Below are 21024 nucleotides of genomic sequence, written 5' to 3'. Positions count from 1 at the left end.
AAACTGATCCGGTGCATGGCAGCCTGGCCCCTGATGTAAGTCGGACTACTCGTAGGCCGTCACTGGCCCCAGCCCCGGGATTTCCGGCGTCACTTCCGTGCATGCCGCGTTTTACTGAAAATAGAGACGGAGAGACCCGTCTTAATTCAACTTCACCTGTGCATCCTGCAGGTGTTCGAATTTCATTTGCTCTTTACCTAAATCCCACCTTCGTTCGCATGTGAAGAGCATACGGGTTTGATAAGAAAGGCCCGGCCGAGTTTTATTTTGCATAACCCCGATTTTAAACACATGAGATTAGGTCGACCTTGTGCCGTGGTGTAAAACCTACGAGAAAATGACCAGCCATGAGCCATACGGTAGCACGAAGCAAAGTCTTGCTCACGCAGGAAGTAAACACGTTGTAGCTAGAGAGACTTGCTTGTTCCTCAACAAACTGCACGGTGTGCAGGTCAGAAAAGACCCAATGGTTCATCGTACCCCAGTAGGTGGGCAATAGACGAATTGGCCTCCAAGGCTTAAGGCGTCAAGATAGAGTAGCCCATGCGCCAGGCTAAGTTTGCATCCATAATGTAACTCGATTGTTTCGTTTCCTATAGCTACAGCAGCCAATTCCTCTGACCCCTGGCGCACAGGTTGGATGTGCTTTCGCTTTTGTGATGCGATTATGAGGAATGGTAGATGGCGGATCTGTTTTCGTAGATGCTGTGTAGTGCATATTCCGAGCGTCTTCCTTGAACTGTAAGTCGACACGAAGTTTGCACACTGAGAAGTACTCAAGATCTAAGATAGGAGAACAAGCCAAAGACCACTCAATGATCTTACGCAGCCATTTCATGCTTCGCTTCTTGGCACATGGAGACATGCTGAATGCCATGTATGTAATAACTATGTAACTATAATTATGCACTCCTATATATGTGCTGTCATGACCAACCTTCTCATGCCTATCAACGCTGTTGCTGTGTTTGAGACTCTTCAACCTTCTCATCTTTGAGCCGGAAAGAAACAAACATTATGGCACAATTCACATTGGTGGAAAGCTCATCGACATATATACACGGGTTAAACAAATAAAGTAATTATTCTTGGCTCAAATCTGGGTATCTGTGACCACTTATCTTTTGACAACGCTTTTTTACTCTTCATCTACCTTGTCCTCATCAGACTTACTCTTCTTCTTCTTCTTCTCCTTTTTCTCCTTTTTCTCCTTTTTCTCCTTTTTCTCCTTTTTCTCCTTCTTATCTTTCTTGCTCTTCTTCTTCTTGATTTCATCATCATCCTGGGCTTCTTGAGCTGGCTCGTCCACGTCCATCCTGTCCTCCTCAACAGCAGTAACTTCAGCAACAGGTTCCTGGACAACAGGCTCCTGGACAACAGGCTCATCTACAGCCTCCCGGGTATGTCTGGGCTTGGGCTTCTCTTTCTCGGTAGTTTTGGGTCCCCGGTGAGGCAGGGTTGAAGGAATGTTGGCATCGACCTCTTTCATCCAGATTTTCCAGTCTCCACGACGAGTCTTCCACATATCGCCCTTCCAGTTACGCCAGACACTTCTACCCATCCAGCTGTCTCGAAGTTCTGCCTCGTGTTCACCAAGCAGTGCCATAAAGGCCTCCTTCATGTGGAAAGGGATGCTTCGCTCCCTGCCCTTGCTGGGGACTTCGACAATAGCGTTGATCAGGTTGTGGCCAAATTGCGATACGGCAAGCTCATGGGTATGAGGCATGATGGCACTGGCAATGGACTTGTGGAAAGCAGGGTTTGTGGAGGAGATGGACAAGGCGGTTGTGAGGACGGTGACTGTAGGCATAGAGGTGGTGGCGAGGCGAACAATGGTAGCTGGCTCGAGAGCAAGAAGAGACTCCTGGACGCCCTTGGTAGGACCGGGGATCGAGAGGAGAGTAGTTAGGAGCTGAGCTCCGTGAGATTGAATAGCGTATTCGTTCTTGGACAACTGCTGAACATCTTTCTGCTTCTTTTCGTCATCTTTCAGGCCGCAAAGGAAAGTAACCAGGTCGGCTGGTGTCTTGCCGCATCCCTCCTTCAGTCCCTTGTTAAGCTTCTTGATCTCGTCGTTGGCACCACGAGCATGGCATCTCTCGAACAGTGTCTTGAGAACGTTGAGTCTAGACTTGGCGACCAGTTGAGGCACAGTGGGTGCAATCTTCTCCACGGCCTGGACAAGATCGTCTTTGCTCAGTCGATTGAGAACGCGGATGGCAGCGTATGAAGAGATGTCGTTTCGGACGTAGCCCTCGATTCTGGGCAGGAAGATGTTCTGATTCATGGCCTTGAAGACTTTGCCGGGGGAGTGGGTGATAAGGGTTTCAATAAGTCGTGAACCGACTTGATCGTAGATCATGCCGTTGATAAACTCAGAAGCCTCCGAAGAACCGTCATGCAAAGATTTGGGAGCACCAGGCAGGAGCTGAAAGAGTAGAGTCGGTTGATCAGACTCTGCTTTTTGGTCACTCTTGTTAAGCGTAAGGTCGAGCTCAAGCAGAAGTTGCAGCGTAGGGTTTCCGACAGGATGTCTGGCGAGCACTCGCAAGGCAGTAGCATCCATTCCAGCAGTCGAGTCCTGGATAATCTTCTTAGCTGCCAAGCCGAAAGATGTAGGCACCGCTCTCAAACCCTGGTTCGCTTCATCTGTCGCGCTAGATCCGGCAACGGAAATCTTCTCCTTCTTCTTGCTCTTGACGAGACTTCGAACTGAAGCATCTTCCAAAGGTCGACCAGCCAGAATGAGCAAGAGCACACGCAGAGTGTGGGATGCGAACCGATCAGTGATAAGATAGGACAGAGCACCTTCGAGCTCATCGAGTGTAGCCAGGAAATGATCTTCCATTGAGGTCTCAGGCTTAGTTATGTCTGCATCAGTGCCCTTGGTGTCAACCACAAAGCCAGAAAGCTCCTGCGATACGACACCTGCCGAGCGCAAGAAGAGGGCTTCACAGCAGTGACTGGCGAATCGGTGCTGAACAAGCGACAGGAAGTGTCCGCCAAAAGCCTCAAAGAGATGCTTCTTCTGTGCAGTATTGGAGAGTTGAATAATTCGCTCCATCAGTCTCGAGCAAGATTGACTGCTGGCGAGCTTGAGCTCCTTGCCTTCAGCCTCCTTGTAAACATTTTCGAGGAAGATGTCGCGGTCTTCAGTCGAGGGGAATTGGTTCAATTCTAGCATTTCGTCGGCCCGTCGGAAGTATTCTTGCTCCTCTTCAGCAAGCATGCCGAAGAACTCGGTTTCACCAGGGCCATCCTGTTGAAGATCTTGGCCTTGATAGTCGTAGCCATTGTTGTTGTCGTCGTCTTCGAAAGTGCGCTGGCGCTTAGAGTCGTTCTCGTGTGACTGCTGCTGTTCGGTATCTTCGAGTCTCTTTCTCTTCTTCTCTTCGCGATCAGCGCCGCGTCTTGTTCTGGGTTTGGGCATTTTGAATTAATGAAATCTTGAAATATTGAATGAACAGTCGAGAGAAGGAAGTCTTGGTGGAACCTTCCATAACTTTTTTTCCCTGGAGAAGCTAAGATAACGAACGATAAGAGATAACCGCTAGCGATGGCCCCACATGGAACCAACTCGACTGCTTCCATAACTTGGTACCTACTACAGTACATCCATGGAAGGAAGCATAACTAAAGATGAAATATTCACAAATGATTCAAGTGTAAACAAGCTGAAAGAGAAAGAGTAAGTATCTGTGCATTTGCCCCTGTCAGCCATCAGCTCAGATCCCGGTGGTTTGTCAACGGCCATGACACCCAGCCACATGAACGGTCGATAAAGCCAATGAGACATCAGCACGAGCAAGCCAGGATAGTAAAAGATGTTTTATTGGTACTTGATTTCTGTTTGATACAGCCTCACTTTGACAGAAAAGTGACGAGTCGACTACTTCAAGGCCGTATTCGTCTTGATACCTACCTAGCCATGGAAGTTCAACATTGTTAAATACTAACCTTCTAGCAAATCAGCTTTCACCCGTTGTGTATCATAGTGGAGTCTGCACTGTACCTGCATCCTGGTCTGCATCAAACTAGACTAAGAGTCAAGGCAAGGTACTAAAGAAATAGGGTTGAAAAGACAGTGTGAAGGAGGCCAAAACAAATAGCAAAAGAACAAGGACTTGGCGCCAAGTATGAAAGGATAAGCCAGTTACTGACATCGTAACAGAGATACAACGTTCGTGAAGTTGCACCTAGTGTAGATCCTCTCACCTCTCAACCATTGATGTTCAATTCTGGTGTATCGTATGGCCTCCCTCTTTCTTTATTCTTCACTGAGAGGTTTGAAGAATCTCAAGATCTGGGCTTGAATGAGACAATGGAGCAATCAAAATTAAACCATCATGTTGTGTTCTTGCCAACATTATACCGCTAGCTTGGGCGTAGGACTTTCTCGAATACTACACTAAGACCCGGCTGCCTCCAAGGAACCATGGATTGAATGTCATCGGGAGGAAGTTGAACTTCCCGCGGTGGCTGGGGGGCTTGTTTATCCTTCATCCCCGTGTACTTTGCATCAAGTACCAGTTCAGGTGGGCCGTTAATAGTGATTAGTGTTCATCTTCATGAGTCTCCTTGCTACAATCGAGCAGGAGAAGATCTCGCCTTGCAATTACCTCTACGAGAAGGCTCTCTTCAGCTGAAGCTTGCAGCCAAGGTCGTGGTATTTAATGAGTCAAAGGACGATCATCCTCTTAAGATACTTCTGACCGCCGAAATAGCCCTCCTATGATAGGCGAGCACTCACGAAACGAACCGTGAATGCTACTCTGAGCATGCCATGGCGCTGATGTATCGTTTTTGAAACGCACCAAGGTGAAAAGTCTTCTCAAGCCACAATGTTCTATGCCCAATTCATCGTAAGACGCAGATGGTAAAGAGTCCCATTCGATAGCTTAACTCGCTTATGCTTCCGCACGGTCGTTCAACACCGTGAATAGCGGCCGTTTATCCCCGGTACTACTCTATAGATGGGGTCTTGTTGCTTTTTCTTGAGATTAACAGCTTTGAGAAGATAGCTTAGCGAAGTAAATAGAAGGAGCTAGACCGTTGCGTTCTCTTGCCAGGGAACTATAAGAGCTTGAGTCGGAAGCTCGTCTGTAGCAAACCAAGCAACTATCACACTTGTTCTCTCACGAGTTCATTCAGCCTTTTTTTGTCTTTTATCCATCATGCACAGAACAAAAGCTTACGAGCACAAAGAAATAGCGATCATCATGCCGGATCCCTCCAGGTCTCTCCCTAAGCCTTCCCCTAAGCATTCTCACGATTCGTTTATCACCATACCGGAATCCCCTAAGCCTTCCCCTAAGCCTTCCCCTAAGCCTTCCCCTGAGCCTTCCCCCGAGCCTCCTGCTGGTGCTATGATCATTCCATGATAAGCGCCTCATAACGATCCCGTTACGCCAAGAGAGGCCATTTCATAGTCCTCCAGATGGTGCTAGTAAGAGCTGCTCCGCCATTGAGTCTCTGATACAGCCTCTACGCATCTACACGAGTTGAACATATATCGGTTTGAAGGAGGAAGAAACAGAAGAACAAAAAGGTCGGAACTTGCCAATGTATGTACTCAGCATATCCCAGACCTGACTTTTAGCAGTTTCTCTGACCATCAAATTTCAGATCATAATAAATGTACCCTCAAAAATGGGGGATCTGGGGGTTTATAGCTGGGGAGATTATTTCAAAAAGAAGTGGTTGCTCTATTGAGCAACAATGCACCTTCGGGGAGTATTTAATGGGTTAAAAGGAGATTATGCAGTTAGATTTGACAATACATTCATTTACCAAAGTCTATAAAACTCTCGTCCTCCAAGTTCTCAATGTCACCCTACCAGTGTTATTTTTTTTTAAACCAAAAAACCACAGCATCAGACATGGCGAGCAATACTGGTGAATCGGTTGTTCGAATAGGCGCGTAGTTTCACATGATTCGTTACTTACACGACCAAGCGTTTATCAGGCGCATGATAGCGTTGGTTGGTCGAGGTCAGGGGCCGAGCAACTGAGTTACAAGCCTGGTACTGCCAAAGTACGGTAGGGGGCATGGATGTGACATGTCGCAGGCCTCGATCTGCTGCAATCTGCAGGTGCGCCAATGTCTGACAGGTGAGACCGCCAGTCATGTATGTCACATTGTGTTGTTGCTTTTTCTCGGCATAGCCCGACTGCTTTGCATACAGCATATACATAGTAATTGCATGTTGAAGCTGTGGTCGAGAAAGGCACAACGATAAAACAGCAAGGCACCCGCAGTTGCGGTGTGAGGATGGTGTGTATGTGTGCATATGTGTGTGTGTGTGTGGTGTTGGCAGTAGCAGAAGCGAGCCTGATTGCCTTCAACTGGGCGAAAGATCGTCCAAAAAGATACGGGCCATCTTCGAAGATAAAAGGCGTCAAAGCCCTCGTGAACTGTTTTATCCAGGCTCGGTCAAAAGCCACATTCAAAAGTCAGAAAGCACAAACTCCTTTGCTCCTAGATTGTCTTGCATCAACATGTCTCTACCCGACGAGCCGCGAACAGCCCATGGCGGCGTTGAGCAGCCTCAAAGCTTTGAGCTTCCGATGAGAGGGGAAACACTCAACGGATCAGGTACCACATCATAGACACAAGATCGTCATTGGAGCAACACTGACCTACCTTTGAAGTAGATCTGGAGGGACAGCCCAAGGGTCAAGGTACGTTGCTGAGTCTCGATGTCGTTAACAAGTGCTAAAATCCGTGGCAGACGAACCCAAGGGGTGGTTTCGCATGTCTCAACAGCAGCAACGTGACCCAAGACACATGGTATTTCCCCGTCACACAGAAATTTATGCGTTTTGTATCGGGCAATTCGCGAATCGTGCCGACTCCCTTTATACAGCACTGCAAAAAGCTCACGAGGCGGGCGAAGAAGCCCCGGAGCTTTTGAACAAACTTGTTGAAACAATAATGAGATATGGTAAGAGCCATACAAGTGGGAAGCTCTTTGACCAACACAAGTTAATCGGATGGTAGGCGAAATGGTGACCCAAACAAACCAGATACTTGGTCTCAGTCAGCCAAAAAGCAGATACTTGAAGAAGCTCTTGGACAACATGAGAGTTATACTAGAGGATCAGGATACGCGCTTCCTTGACGAACCGGCTCATGACTGGGCGTCACTCAATCCGACAGACAAGATGGATCAACTCATCACCCTCGCCCTGACCACCAAGGTTGGGAAAGCACTAGCCGTGAGTCACCCCTTACTTTACTCGAGGAGCGATCTGTAGTGACAATCACCAGAGACCGTTCCGTGTGAAGGTAGAAACGATTGGGAAAGGCACCCAGACATACTACCGCCAAGGGCTGATGAAGTTTGCACTCTTCACAGTCCTTAGCCTCATCATCGGGCTTTTCACTTGTGCTCCTGCTGGGATCCAATCCTTGAACGTCGAATCAACTACTGGGGAAGTGGCGGTTTATATAGCGTTCGTAATAGCTTTTGGCTGGCTGAGCCAGGGGGTACTCAAGGGCTTCGAGAAATCGCTATTGACCTCTCTGGCGTTTGCAGGGCTTATGGCGAATCTTTTACGCGGCAACTGAGCTGTTATGGCAGTTTTTGGAGTGGAAGTCCTGGGAATAGTGTTAGTTATTTCTCATATGTAGGTAGTGTTGGGAATCCGAGGTACTCCTCTGTATCGAAATGGTGCGTGTACTGTGTGCAATTTGGTAATTCTCTCGCTACAGAGCGAAGTGAGCATGAATTCGTATCAAGTCAGGAGGCGTAGAGCACACCAAGCGTAAGAAATTGGTATATAGGAGAGGGCAAGTGTTGGAATAGACGAAGGGCGCGTTGTCACGAAGATACGTGCCACAGGCGTGATGGTAGATCACAGGAGGGCAAGGTGAAGATGTCGAGAACAGGAGAAAAAGGCACGAGTGAAGAGCGGAGATGTCAGGCTCTGCAACGACCCCAGTAGATCAATCGGTTGTCGCTTGTTGAATCGCTAGAAGGCAGGTACCTCTGGTCAATCCACGCCTATGTCACTTGCTAGGCAACAACGTCCGCTACAGGTTTTCAATCACAAATAGAGCATGGCCTCCACAAGTATGTGACAGACTGATGGTTGACCAGGTGTACTTGAGAATGTGTCTATTGTAGACAAATGTTCAATAGCTTGCTACTCGAATGTTCGTATGGTCATACCCAACCTCTCTGCTTCGTTTACTAACCCGATGTCAGTTTCCAGCACCATGTTTTGTTTTCAACCGACCCAAGACGAACGCCAGGAATAAGTCGAATGGGAAATTAGATTCCACTGGCGTGCAGGAACTTGAAGCGGTGACAAAACACAATAGGGGCTCTCCCTTCTAGTCGCCCTTGATGCCAATGCATGGACATTCCGGGTTAACACTGATAGATTGCCGAAGGAAAAGAAACTTGGAACAGAAGCAAGAGTCATCGGCTCAATGGTCTCTTGCATCTCCAGTACCAAATGGCGGTACTTCGTGTTTTGCGTGCGTCTCTCCCATCGTCGCTATAGAAATGCCCCACTTGTACTTTCCGTACATAGTACCATGCCTGTCTGGTAATCACCTTGGTCGGTGCTGGTTTGATTGTGATTTTGAACCTGCCCTGTAATTTAGTGTGTGTGTGAGAGAGAGAGTTAGTTGTGCTATTTTGAGTAAGAAATGGCGTATTGGAGATGGTCGGTGCCAATTTCATTGCTTATCTGCATGCCGTTTCGGGTTTGAGGTTGTCTCCGGCTTCACAATTGCGGGCGAACTGGGAAGGCAGAAGAGTTGCCTTGTTTCCAAATCAAGCGTCGAACCCCTTCCGTTCAGTTTCTCCGCTGGCAAAAGACTAAAATTTGCATCGCATCAGTTTCCTCAGTGCCATCACTGTGCTTCACTTCGTATTCGTCGATATGGAAAGAATATAATGGCGAGGGGTTGACAGGTCTAGTCCATTGGTAATTTGACCCGATAACGCGTTCTCTGTTTGGCATTAGCCCAACGTTTGTCGATTGAGCCCCCCAGCCTTTGTAGTACCTAGGCCATGGCTTCAATGTTCCAGACGCCGAGTCCTACAGTAACCCTGGGTACTCTGACCGCCTTTCGACATGTACACTCCAAACTTGACCTATGTTCAGAGTGACCTTGGTTTGCACCACGCTCGTCCTGATATTCTTCAGAAAAGTCATCGTCGAGGTTGAAGGCATATTTGCCTTCTTTCCATTCAATTGTGGGCGGTGTCCGATAGTGCTCATACTGCGTCCACTATGCGCCTGACATCAAGGTGCGAGATACAGATAACTCCAGATTGCTAGGGTCGCTTGCCAGCTTGAGATCAACCCGTCGCACTTGCGATAGCTCAAGACATTCAATCGTGTTGTGCTAATCCATATTCCCATAGGGTAATGGCGCTCCAACGAAAGGAGTTGCTGAAAATCGACAGCAAGAAATCTGCGAAACGATCGCTTGCTGTGCTTCAAGTGGCCGGAGGGTAGCGGAACCATTGAGTCGTGCGATCCATGGCGCTTAGCTATGTGAAAAGCAGAACAAGCGCTAGCTGTTGCTGAACGTTTCTCAAGAATAAATCCGGAGAGTCCGAGTCGCAGAATGAGAAGTTTCTCAATCCTTCGAGTTGGACGTCTAACGAAGAAAAGGGGTCCAGAGTTGCTTGAGGGCTTGATTGCCGGCCTCTTTCCCGACGGGAGTGGGAGTGGGGGCCGAGGAACCGGGCGACCAATTGTGGTAGGAACGTCCGTGTTATTACTCAATCTTCAAAAATTTAACACAGGAAATAGCAGATGCAAGTGTCAGAGGTAGCTCTTGCCTGTGGAAAGAAAAGGAACTGAAATTTGCCCGAGTAAACTCGATGGAACAAGACGAAGGAGCACTTCAGAAAACCTGAAATGAAGCGGCACAGACTGAGTGGAGGGAACTCGATTGACTGCCCAAGGACACAGCATGCTCCAGCTCATGGGTCTCTGCACAATTCGTCTTCCTTATCAACACAAAAGACTTGTTACTCAAAGCAGAAGTTTTGATTTCTCCAATATCTCCCAGTACCATAGTATGGGGAGCGAATATTGCGGAATGAGATCATACAGATAAGCTGGAATAACAATGCTTTCTCGTTGACGCCCAAGCCTGGTGTCTCTTCCCCCCAATATTGTCTCACAGTTGGCGTTGGTTGCAAAGATCTTACTGCATCCCCTGAACAGCAAGGCAGCAAAATACAAAAACACATCCAAGGCTCTTGCTCACTATATGCAACGAATCTGTGAATGCTACCCTCTCGTCTTTCAAAGGGCAGCCTTCATACTTTCGGACTGCAATGATGGGCACCACTGAGGACGGTATGGTAGGCATCCTCGCGAGCCTGGAAGTCTCAGTTGGCACCCTTGTGTTAGCCAACACTGCGAACATCACATATTGCAGTTGAAAGCCTGGGGTTTTTTTTTCTTCCCCTCGAGACAACAAGAACGACTACACACGCACTCGAGTACTCAAATTTAAGCCTTATATGCGATTGTCCAATATCTGCTAGTCTAACACATAGCATCTCTGGAGAATGTGGCCATTAGGCTGCGTCATGAGAGCGAGCCAAAAGTCTCGGGCCAGCAATGAATGTTGGTGAGATTGACTACCATCTATATGCGTTTTACCCACCCATCCATCCATCACGGCTTCAGCCCCGCTGAGGCCTTCCTGTGGATGCCTTTTCCATCCCCCGATTCAGCAAATTATCGGCATTTAGAGACGAAACAATGTTGAAAGTTACAAAGAGCGGTCAATATTAACATCAGTTGGGTTTTTATATCAGTAGGCTCAGCCTCGATCTCGTGAGAAGATGGTGTCTTGAAGACGCCGGATATATTCGTATCTCGAATCGGTGAAGGTAGAGGAGGAGGCATCGCCAGCTTTTCTTGCCCAACCAACACCCTCGTGATATCAGAAGTATCTGCCGCCCAATCATAAGAAGAAAGGTATCTGCATCTTGGGAGGTGTCACTTTCACTTACACAAGTCTTGAGTAGGTACCCTACTTGTCACACACCTGGCGGGCGGTCCGGCCCGTGAGCAGCAATTTACTGGTAAGAGAGGGCGGGAAGAAGATCTTGTCGATGTCACACGAGTGCAGAAATCGATCATGATTCGTCTGACAGCAACATCTGTGATCTGCGCTGTGGTATCACAGTCCCGTAAGCCATACCACTGGCCAGCTTATTTGAGCCTCAATCGCGGAAAGGCGGAAGGAAAGATAATGGATGTCCAGCCTGATTCTGTTAGACGTCTCTCAGCAACTAAGTAGGAAGAAACCACTTAGACACTGTAAGGTGTTGGTCATTTATGGTCATACACGCGCGGGTTTTAAGCGCCGGCTGCATGAGCATCAAATTGTATAACGAATGAAGAAAACGTAGACCCTATATCCGTTAGCAACCGGATATCCCATTCCCTTCCCATTTATAATTCTGGATGACGACTGAGAGGAGAGACTCATGCCCATTTCGCGTGTGACTTATCTGTACTAACTATTCATAACATCTGACAGCATTGAAGCAATTCCATCACAATCTGATCTATTAGAAAATGTAGGCTGCATTATGGAACCAAAAATTACCAGTCAAGTTTCCATAGCCAGTTTCCATCAAAACACATACCAAGTTGCTTTTTCTTCTTTTGTCGAGATCTTCATGGACGAAAGAACTCGACTATGGCGTGTAAGTGGACTAGTTAACAATAAACCATTAGAGAAGGCAGCTGAAATACTCGTATATGACACAACTTGTTACCTATATTGGGAACTAGCCCTATGGTGTGTTGATCCGCTTGATATTGGATCGAGATGCAATGAATTATGGACTAACGGCCTGGCCGAGAGGCTCAGATTATCGAGCTGAAGGCAGCGCTAGAGTCGTAACTGGCTTAGATTGAGAAGTCTAGTCTAGAGCGTTGCAGCTGTAGGGCTGATGCGTTTGTTAGCTACATACATCTAGTGAGATCTCGGGTCCGAATCAATCCTAAGAGGGAAGCATATCCGATAAGACACAAAAGCTCTCTCGTCCTTCCTACCAACCAAAAGAATATACCTATATTCGGCCACGTTAGGATGTCTACGTTGGAGTAGCTGAGCGGTTGGGCACACATAAGCTTACAGAGGCACTGAACTGGAAAGTCGACTATTGGAATATAATTACTACCTATGATCGATAAGCTAACTGTGTATTGTTGTCATCAATAGCTTCCCCGACTAGCATCGGGACAGCGTCATGGGTAGGGCACCGAAGAAACTCAATCGACCATAGACAGGTTAATCCTCGAGTTGTACTTATGCTTCGGAAACCACTAGTTTCTGATAATGGGCTGAGCTGAAGTGGAGTTGTCCAAACTATCGGACCCTCTTCTAAGAAGAAAAAGCGATGTAGCTTTCCCAGGAGAGTAACTTGTGGTCCCTCGTCATTAACCTTATGTGCGAAGCTGGAGTTTCTCGATGAGGGAGGGTCAGAACGTTTGTTGTTCTTGCAGACCTAGTTGTGAGTTAAGTTACTGCGGCTGGCTGACGAGGGTGGTGAGCCCGAGGGAGTCAGCGGTGAACAGTCAGTCCCCGGGTGTTGGGTGTTCTTACACCAAGAATATTCCCTGCCTGGGTCAATTGATTTAAATAGAAGGAGACAGTATCGTCTCCTGTTGCCTTTCTCTAGTGTCGAATACAACACTCGGGCGATCAATATTTTGTCCTTCATCATGACCTCCCGAGCGATGGAAAGTACCCCAACTCTAGTTGTCGCCAATGACAGCAAGAGAAGCACTGCTATTCAGGATGATACCATCTCAGAGAAGACCCTTACGCTAGCTATTGTTTCCTTGAATGTCCCTGGAACAACTACAAATCCATCTCCTCTACAGAACCAGGATGCCCACCGAGATTCTACCCTTTCGTTAGGACATTCGTCAACACAACCGAAAGAATTTGAGGACGGCCCTTCATCGAAAACTCGTGGATGGCGCTTTTATGGAGCCTTTGGCACGTTGTGCCTGGTTACTTTCATCATTGCTCTTGACTCGACCATTATCTGTGTTGCATTACCAGTAAGACCCATCATTCATCGCTGCTGGCAGACTGTACTAACAAACATCAAAGACTATCGCAGAAGACCTCGGAGCCTCGGCTATTGAAGCCTTCTGGTGTGGCACCAGTTTTCTCCTTGCTTCAACTGTCATCCAACCTCCTGTCGCTTCTCTATCTCACATCTTCGGTCGTCGGCCGACTCTCCTTGCCTCGGTGACCATCTTCGCGGGCGGCAGTATAATGGCCGCCCTCGCAAAGAACATCGCAGTTCTGCTTGGAGGTCGAACACTTCAAGGTCTTGGCTCTGGTGGGATTCTTGCTCTGACATATGTCATCGCGACAGATCTTGTGAGTCTCAGAGAACGAGGGAAATGGTTCGGTCTCATCTCTCTCAACTGGGCTATTGGTAGCATCCTTGGCCCCTTGATTGGTGGCGCTCTTGTTGAAGTGTCATGGCCTTGGCTGTTCTGGATCAACCTACCATTCTGTGGTGTCGCCTACATTCTAATTCCTATTACCATGCGTATCAAGAGAAAGGAGGATGCATCAGTCAACACCAAAATCAAGGAGTTTGACTGGTTTGGCACTATCGTCTTTGTTGGATCTCTAACAAGCTTCTTGATCCCTCTCAGTTGGGGTAAGTTGTCACTAAATCAACTGGTGATTTGCATTGTGCTAACTGATATTCATAGGTGGTATCATGTATGAATGGAGCAGTCCCAGAACTGTTACTCCACTCGTCTTTGGCATCATTGGCCTCATCGCCTTTGGTATACATATCAAGTTCTGTAGAAGATATTCTCGATGCGATCCCCTTCTCCGACCCAGTCTGTTCACCTCCCTTACGGCCCTCTCCGCTTACTTCGCCACCATCATTCATGGTATCATCGTATGGTGTTTAGTCTACTATGTCCCCTTATACCATGAAATCAGGGGCTCGTCGCCGATCTCTGCAGGCGTCGCTATCCTGCCATTCACCGGTACAGTCGCACCAGCTGCTGTCGTGGTCGGTCTTTTGATTGCCAAGACAGGCACTTATAGACCTTTCATCTGGGCTGGATGGGTTCTTGTACCCTTAGGTATGGGTCTGATGATGCTCCTTGATCAAGACACAAAAGCCTTCCGCTGGGTTCTCATCTATCTTACCGGAGGACTGGGCTTAGGCATTCTCTACTCGGCCCAAGCCTTTGCTGCTCAGGCCGCTGCCTCCAACTCCGACTTGCCATTTGCCGCCAGCCTGTATGCCTTTTGTCGCTCTCTCGGTCAAGGCATTGGAGTCGCTGTTGGCGGGGTCACATTCCAAAATGAGTTCCACAAGCAAATCGAGAAGAGTGCAGATTTCTCCTCCAAGGCCGATGAATGGGCCAAAGATGCATCCGCGCTGGTTCAGATCATCAAGAAGTCTCCTGATAGTATGCAGTTGATGAAAGATACCATCGTTGATGGTTACATCATGGGTCTACGAACAGTCTGGATGGTTTTGACCCTGGTGGCTTGTGTTGCACTCGTGGTGTCACTTGCATGTGTCAAGGCAAAGAGCCTGGATCGTAAGTTTGAGACTGAGCACGCATTGGACCATGGCGGCAAGTCGACGCCAGAGATAGACGTCTGATGGATGGTGTCATTGTAGCCTTTAGTATGACGACGTTTCCCAGAATTTAGATTAGTATGATAGCACTCGAAGATATCACTATTACTCCGCTATGCATATCATGACAACCACAAGTTCATTAATTCGAAATGACTGAGTTTTGGTAGGAAGTCAACGCTCTTTCGAGTTTTGGCTTCATGAACATAGTCTCTCCTGAACGTGATAACTTCAACGAGCAACGAAGGCAAGATGGCCGAGCGGTCTAAGGCGCTGTGTTCAGGTTCGATTCGAACTAGGACGATTCGCAGTCTCGAAAGGGGCCTGGGTTCGAATCCCAGTCTTGTCAGCTTTCTTTTTCTCGATTACGATGACGAAATCATAAAAGTTATCCTTTTTTGTCACTGAGGAAGAAGCTCAGTGCCCAGTTGAAAGTCAGTGCCAGCCCTAAAAGAGTGATTGTATACATTGAGGCTTTTACTGTACCTTCCGCATAGTGATTAATTCCAGGCGATGGCGTCACTGAGTGAATCAACCCAGTGCGATAAATTTTGAGTTTAGGCTGTTTTAGTGCTTGATGTCGTAGCTCAGGTACCGCCCCTCCCACTCCTCGGGTCAGTTTGATAGTGCACGCGGCTAGGCGCGCTTCGCTATCCCAACCGCGTAAATTGATGGAGGTGCCGACCTTCCACTTTACTAAACTTACTCTCCCAGTCACCAACTCCTCTTGTCCTGCTTCCCCATCTCTTGTATCCTATCACTCGCGAATGTCTTATATACCCAACTCGAAATGGCAACGTCGTCATCCTCATCCAGTCTATCATCACCGATCTCTTTTGTAACAGCCCAGGATGTTACTCTTGACAAGTCTACGGCCGCCAGCAGCCCCGTACATGACAACCCTTGTCCCTATCGCGATGCGCGACACCTGCCCCGCGACTTGAAGTCGCATTGCCAGATCCTCCTGGAAGAACAACTTTGTATGTTTGCGCGTATAATGTTCCTTCTGTGTAATGGAAATCTCACTCTTCAATAGTTATCCCCGCCATTAATCTCCTCACCAGCCTTGCTGCATCAGGCACATCTAAACGCAACCCTAAAAAGAAGCCGGTTCCTGTTCCTCCACCAACCCATCTCGCCCTCTTAAACACGCTTATGATTCACCCTCTCCTCACTACTCGCGCCGAAAAGAAGGAGCAGCTCGATGTTCCCTCCCACGCCTTAGATTATCTGCGCAACATTCTTTGCTTGGCTGGCCCTGTCAACGCCGACTTCCGAACAGCTTTCCAATTTATTTCCGAATCGCGATGGGCTCGCCGGTCGGATCAAAATGCACATGAAAACGATAGCGACATGTCTGATGCAGATTCGAACGGTGATGACGAACGATTGAAGGGTAAGCTTTCAAACGATGGCAGTATCTGGAGTCGTGGGCAGGATTTTTGGTCCACTATTGGTTGGGCTTTCAACTGCAGCACATTATATCCAGCAAGATGGAGTTACTGGAGAGCTTGGCTGGATTTCATGTTTGAAGTTCTAGAAGCCGACTGGGAGGAACGCGAGCGACGCGATAAGGAAGCACAGCAGGCGAACGGCCCGGACAGCGAGATGCCTCGTACTTCACGCAACGAATCCATCATTGTCATGTATATGAATCAACAGAATGGTCGGCAAAATGGAGCCAGGGGATATATCAAAGCCTTGTTTGCAGATGGGAGCGAAATATCGTCATTAGCCTATCGGGAAGTATTCGACAAAGAGCCCAGAGGCCCGCGCAAGCAGTCTAAGAAACGAAAGCGGGAGCAAATACTGGACCTGGAGAACGATAAATTTGGGGACTACTTCGATGATGAGTCCATGTCTTCGGGCATTTCTGAACCACCCACCCCTCAAAAGCCCAAAGATTCGCGCAAGCAGGGAACCGCTGGAGCTCATTCATCAGGATTCGTCGAGTCGGTCAACCTACGCCTTCGACTTTTCAGCTTACTCTCGGCAGTAACGTGGTCATTACAAAAGCCAGGCGATCTCAATCGCCTGTACGAAGAGTATTGTGCGTCGGTAAAACTTCTACCACTTCCCATGTTCTCTCTTTTTACCTGTCAACGGCCAAACGTCCTCGTCTCTGAAGCACGCATTACCATTACCAAGGAAATGTTCGACCTTTTATTACCATCATCCTATAAACTCCCTTCCAAAGTTGACAAGGAGGGTGAAGCCAGGGGAGCGTTGACATTGCCTATGTTGGAGCAATGCTATGTCATTCATCCAGCCAATACTGTGGCATTGGAAGAGAACGCAAAGTTGTCTCTGGTTGTCGAAGACGCTATACAGCTGTTATGGGCCTGCGACTTAATGGAATATTCGGAAGATTTTGAAGCAGCTGTCGAGAAGGGCATCGCGGCCAGGGAAACAAAAGCAAAGAAGCGGCGTACCGGGAAAATGAAGAGCGACGAAACTGATGTGATTGCCCAAGAGATTCTTGCCAATTCTGGGGAAAGAATTCGATTTTTACTTGAAGCATTGAAACTTAAGCAGGAAGAGGAGTCATAAAAACGGTTATGTTTCGGAGTTTCCACTGGTTGTTCGGTATCGTACATTTTTATAGACTACCTGTATGTATATAAAGACATAATGTCGTAATGAATGATGATTTCCCAGATTTGTCTCAATAGATCTGCTTCGTGCCTACTCTCAGTACTCGCCTCGCTTTTATACAATATTGTTACAATTGATGTAGTGTTCATGACTGCAAAAGGACGCTGAAGAGATGAATAAAGCCCAATCAACGTCTGGTTCAGCGTCTCTTGGCTGCCGGCGGAGTCCAAGCAGAAGGCTGCCATGTCTCGCCCGGTGCCCTTGCCTTGGCCTTGGCCCAAGGGTCGTCCTTCAGTTCGACCTCATCTTCAGCCTTCTTTGCACCTGCATCGGCCTTGGTACCCTTGCCGTCTTGTCCTGCAGAGCTGGCATTGGCTGGTTGCAGCAGAGGTGCCGGTGCAGCCTGTGGCGCTTCCATAACTCGTGGTTTCGCCTCCCATCGAGCATCCGCTTCAGCAGCGAGTTTCTTCATTCTCGCCTGGCGCACAATATCGCCCTGTTGCTCTTCAACACTTGGGGGTTCTTCCCTCGTGTGTCGTAGCCATTGATGCCATTGCGGAGGGACCTTTACAGATGAGTAATGCGCTGATCGCGGGTATTCAACAATTCGTCGCCAACGCTCGTTACTCTCGGCACCGCGTGTGAGTCGAAACTCCCAGTATGTATTGCCTTGGAGATCAAAGCCTGGCATGTGTGTAAGTGAAAGTAATGGGGCTGGAGAGGAAGGTGGTAATAGAACGAACCCATGAGAAAGCGCTTGCGCCACGGCAGGCGGAGAGCTTTCCACTTGTACCAGGCTCTGGTGACAGGGCCAATCTGTTTCATGGCCATGGCGCCTGTTTGTTTTCGTCTGCTGTTTCAGTCAATGTCACCAAAAGAAGATGGAGGGGCGCAAACGATAAATGATATGGTGAAGTCTTGAATCCATGACAAATTCTCAGCCACGTCATGATGCTCCAGCCACCGCAACCGGTAACCCCAGCCACCCTATATCAAGTCCACGTCATTTGTCATTTCTTAGTGGGCGTTGGGTGTCATGCCGCCCAATCTTGCCTACCTCGATCAAGGTACTAAATTCCTTGAATACCTACCTCTCACCTCGGATCCTCGGGGACGATCCTACTTTTTTTTCTTTTTCCTATACTTCCCAGTCCGCATTTTGCACCGCTAAAAGTTGATCCCCTATAAAATTGTTGGAGACGGCTTTGTTTCTTTTGCTGCGACTTGATACCCCTCCCTGTCTATTGAAGCCGTGCAACAGTTGCGACAGTACTGCGCGGTGTCTACAAGTTCACGACAAAATCACGACTTTTCAGTGCCAACTGGTACCAGCCGAGATAGATTCCTACCTAATTCCGTGTTCCTCGAAGTGATTGAATTACTACCTCTCGATAATACAACCGCAAATCCGCCATCATCATGGCGTCCGTGTCGTCACTTGATAAAGACTTGCGCAAGATGCGCTTAGAGAAATACACACCTGCTGCAGCGAACGAAGCCCGCTCATGGATTGAGGATATTTTAGGCGAGAATCTCCCCTCATCAGATCTTCTTGAGGGCCTCAAAGATGGAGTCGCTTTGTGCAAGTAAGTCAACCCCGGTCCTGATGATCATGGGATGCGGGACTTATACGATTCCCAGGCTCGCCAATCTGGCTCTACCGCCACCAGGCCTCCGATTCAAGAAGTCCGCCATGCCTTTTGTACAAATGGAAAACATCTCTCTATTCCTACGCGCATGCCAATCACCGCCTTTGAACCTTCAACAACACGATACATTTTTAACTGTCGATTTATTCGAGCAGAAGGATCCAGCGCAAGTTCTACAGTGCATCGGCGCATTCAGTAGAGCGGCTCATGCTGCTAACCCTCAGAACTTTCCTGTCTCAATTGGGCCCAAGAACCGACCGGAAACTGTTACACCACAAGGAACGGGCTCTAGGACCCCTACTTCGACTCGTGACCGTGGTGCATCTGTGACTAGCAATAAATCACCTGCGTTTGGACGCTCTGCTATGATGCCTCACAGAACAGGTGACTCTGGCTCGGGAAGATGGAGCCCAACCAAAAGCCCTAGAAACAGACCTGAATCTCCTGGCGCCGTTAGTAGCTGGAGTAAGAAGGAGCATGAGGGCACTACATCGCCAGCTTGGAATATCGCTCAATATGGCTACCTGGGGGGCGCCAGTCAAGGTAACCTGGGTATATCATTTGGTGGAAGGAGACAAATCACCAATGCCAGTCCCCGTGTACCGACCCTTGCTGATAAAGAGCGCCGTCGAAAGGAAGAGGAAGAGCGTATCCGCCTCGAAGTCGAGGAGGAAGAAAAGCAGCGAGCCGAGGAAGAGGAGCGTGCCAAAGTTGAAGAAGAACTAAAATGGGAGGAAGAGACGGAGCAGATGCGACAAAAGGAGCGAGAAGCGGCCGAAGAGGAGAAGCGACGTTGGGAGGAAGAGGAACGACAATGGAAATTGACGGAGGACCAAAGACGCAGGGAGGAAGAAGAGGCCGAAGCTCGATTGGTTGCAGAGCGAAAGGCCCTGAAAACTCGTAACGACTCCAAACTTACAGGACAATTCCTGAGTCAATATCGTGCTGAGCAAGGGGCGTCGCAGCAGGACGGCGCTTCAGAGGACGACTACAAGAACCGGGTTAAGCAGTTGGAGCAGGAGTTGGAACTCGCCCGACAGCGCGAAGCTGAGTATGAGCGAGAGCGCCAGGAGCGAGCTCAACGTCAAGGCAGCGCTGATCCAAGGCCTACTCCTAAACCGAAGCCCAAGTTGATATCGAGTCCCCCAACTCGCTCTGATTCGTGGTCTAGGGACGAGCGAGAGGTCTTGCGTACTCGTTCTCCTTTCAACAGGGAGGCTGTGCAAGCCAGTACACCTCCCGTGCTGCCTTCCAGGTCACCCCGTCCTCTTCCAGACCCAACTGCTCTGCCCCAGGCCAAGTCAACAACACCGAGCAGCCGTCCTCTCCCCGACCCTGCCGCATACGCAACCAAGCCCTCGCCTGCGTCTTCAACACGTACCGATCGCTTTTTGTCGAGCAACCCTGCTCCTTCACCAGCACCGACCCAAACTACTTACTCTCGTGAGCTTGGTGCCACAGCCGAGCAAGATGCCGAGGACCAGCGCCGTACTGAAAGCCAGAACAAAACCAAGGCTGGTGGCTGGGCATCGAAATCACTCCTGGAGCGCGAGATGGAAATGGAACGTCAGCGACAACGCGAGTGGGAAGAGGCACAGAAGGAGACTGCTGCGGCAGTGCGCTCTAACGAAGGCGTTGAGGGCATCGGCGGCGGTATTGGTGGTCGCTGGGATGTCGGACAATGGGCCGGTTATACTGGTGGAGATAGCCAGAACAAGGGATCAATAGGTATTGGGGCTGGTCGCAGGCAAATCGTAGGACCTCGACCGCTACCTGAGCAACCGAGGTAAGATGATGATATATGAATATAACTAAGTTATCGTTAATTGCGTTGAGGAACAATTCACCACGGCCACAAAAGCTCTATTTCAATTAGCTGCGATGATCCAACTTGAGTATCATCCTACATCAATTCGACGTTAGTTCATGAATCTGAACTTTCGAAGGATGTATACCTAAGTAATATCACACATTGAGCAAGGAGGCACTCGTCAAGAGCACATCAAGGTGATCTGAAACCGGGATAGACGTCAAAGATACATATCAATCATTTCGTTTGCTGAAGTCTCGCTTATACATGACTTCGTATACTAAAAAAAGCCAAATCGTTTCCTCCTTATCCGTGTTCCATGATCAGGAAAAAG

The 21024-nt window shown here is 48.5% G+C and overlaps 6 protein-coding genes across 6 annotated transcripts; 4 read left to right on the top strand and 2 right to left on the bottom strand.

Annotated features, from left to right (window-relative positions):
• Positions 1 to 1138: 1138 nt before the first annotated feature.
• FIESC28_10853 (uncharacterized protein) lies at positions 1139 to 3430 on the bottom strand (the record flags this gene model as incomplete). Its single annotated transcript, XM_031164983.1, has 1 exon — positions 1139 to 3430. The coding sequence occupies one exon, from the start codon at positions 3428 to 3430 to the stop codon at positions 1139 to 1141; it is 2292 nt and encodes a 763-aa protein (XP_031010971.1).
• A 3068-nt stretch (positions 3431 to 6498) lies between these two features.
• Positions 6499 to 7257, top strand: FIESC28_10852 (uncharacterized protein; the record flags this gene model as incomplete). Its single annotated transcript, XM_031164982.1, has 4 exons — positions 6499 to 6595; positions 6652 to 6681; positions 6732 to 6944; positions 7001 to 7257. The coding sequence occupies 4 exons, from the start codon at positions 6499 to 6501 to the stop codon at positions 7255 to 7257; spliced, it is 597 nt and encodes a 198-aa protein (XP_031010970.1).
• Positions 7258 to 12723: 5466 nt separating this feature from the next.
• On the top strand, positions 12724 to 14660 carry FIESC28_10851 (uncharacterized protein; the record flags this gene model as incomplete). The annotated part of the gene is made up of 3 exons (XM_031164981.1): positions 12724 to 13068; positions 13121 to 13685; positions 13741 to 14660. 3 exons carry the CDS (start codon positions 12724 to 12726, stop codon positions 14658 to 14660), a joined length of 1830 nt encoding a protein of 609 aa, XP_031010969.1.
• A 766-nt stretch (positions 14661 to 15426) lies between these two features.
• FIESC28_10850 (uncharacterized protein) lies at positions 15427 to 17186 on the top strand (the record flags this gene model as incomplete). The annotated part of the gene is made up of 2 exons (XM_031164980.1): positions 15427 to 15616; positions 15673 to 17186. 2 exons carry the CDS (start codon positions 15427 to 15429, stop codon positions 17184 to 17186), a joined length of 1704 nt encoding a protein of 567 aa, XP_031010968.1.
• A 244-nt stretch (positions 17187 to 17430) lies between these two features.
• On the bottom strand, positions 17431 to 18062 carry FIESC28_10849 (uncharacterized protein; the record flags this gene model as incomplete). The annotated part of the gene is made up of 2 exons (XM_031164979.1): positions 17431 to 17915; positions 17975 to 18062. 2 exons carry the CDS (start codon positions 18060 to 18062, stop codon positions 17431 to 17433), a joined length of 573 nt encoding a protein of 190 aa, XP_031010967.1.
• A 588-nt stretch (positions 18063 to 18650) lies between these two features.
• FIESC28_10848 (uncharacterized protein) lies at positions 18651 to 20670 on the top strand (the record flags this gene model as incomplete). The annotated part of the gene is made up of 2 exons (XM_031164978.1): positions 18651 to 18817; positions 18873 to 20670. The coding sequence occupies 2 exons, from the start codon at positions 18651 to 18653 to the stop codon at positions 20668 to 20670; spliced, it is 1965 nt and encodes a 654-aa protein (XP_031010966.1).
• Between the last annotated feature and the right edge of the window lie 354 nt (positions 20671 to 21024).

The sequence above is a fragment of the Fusarium coffeatum genome (genome assembly GCF_003316985.1).
Source record: "Fusarium coffeatum strain FIESC_28 chromosome Unknown BRIP53273_contig_337, whole genome shotgun sequence".
In the NCBI taxonomy this organism is placed as follows: Eukaryota; Fungi; Ascomycota; class Sordariomycetes; order Hypocreales; family Nectriaceae; genus Fusarium; species Fusarium coffeatum.
The sequence above is the reverse complement of the archived record's forward strand: the minus strand, read 5'-3'. Positions and strand labels throughout refer to the sequence as shown.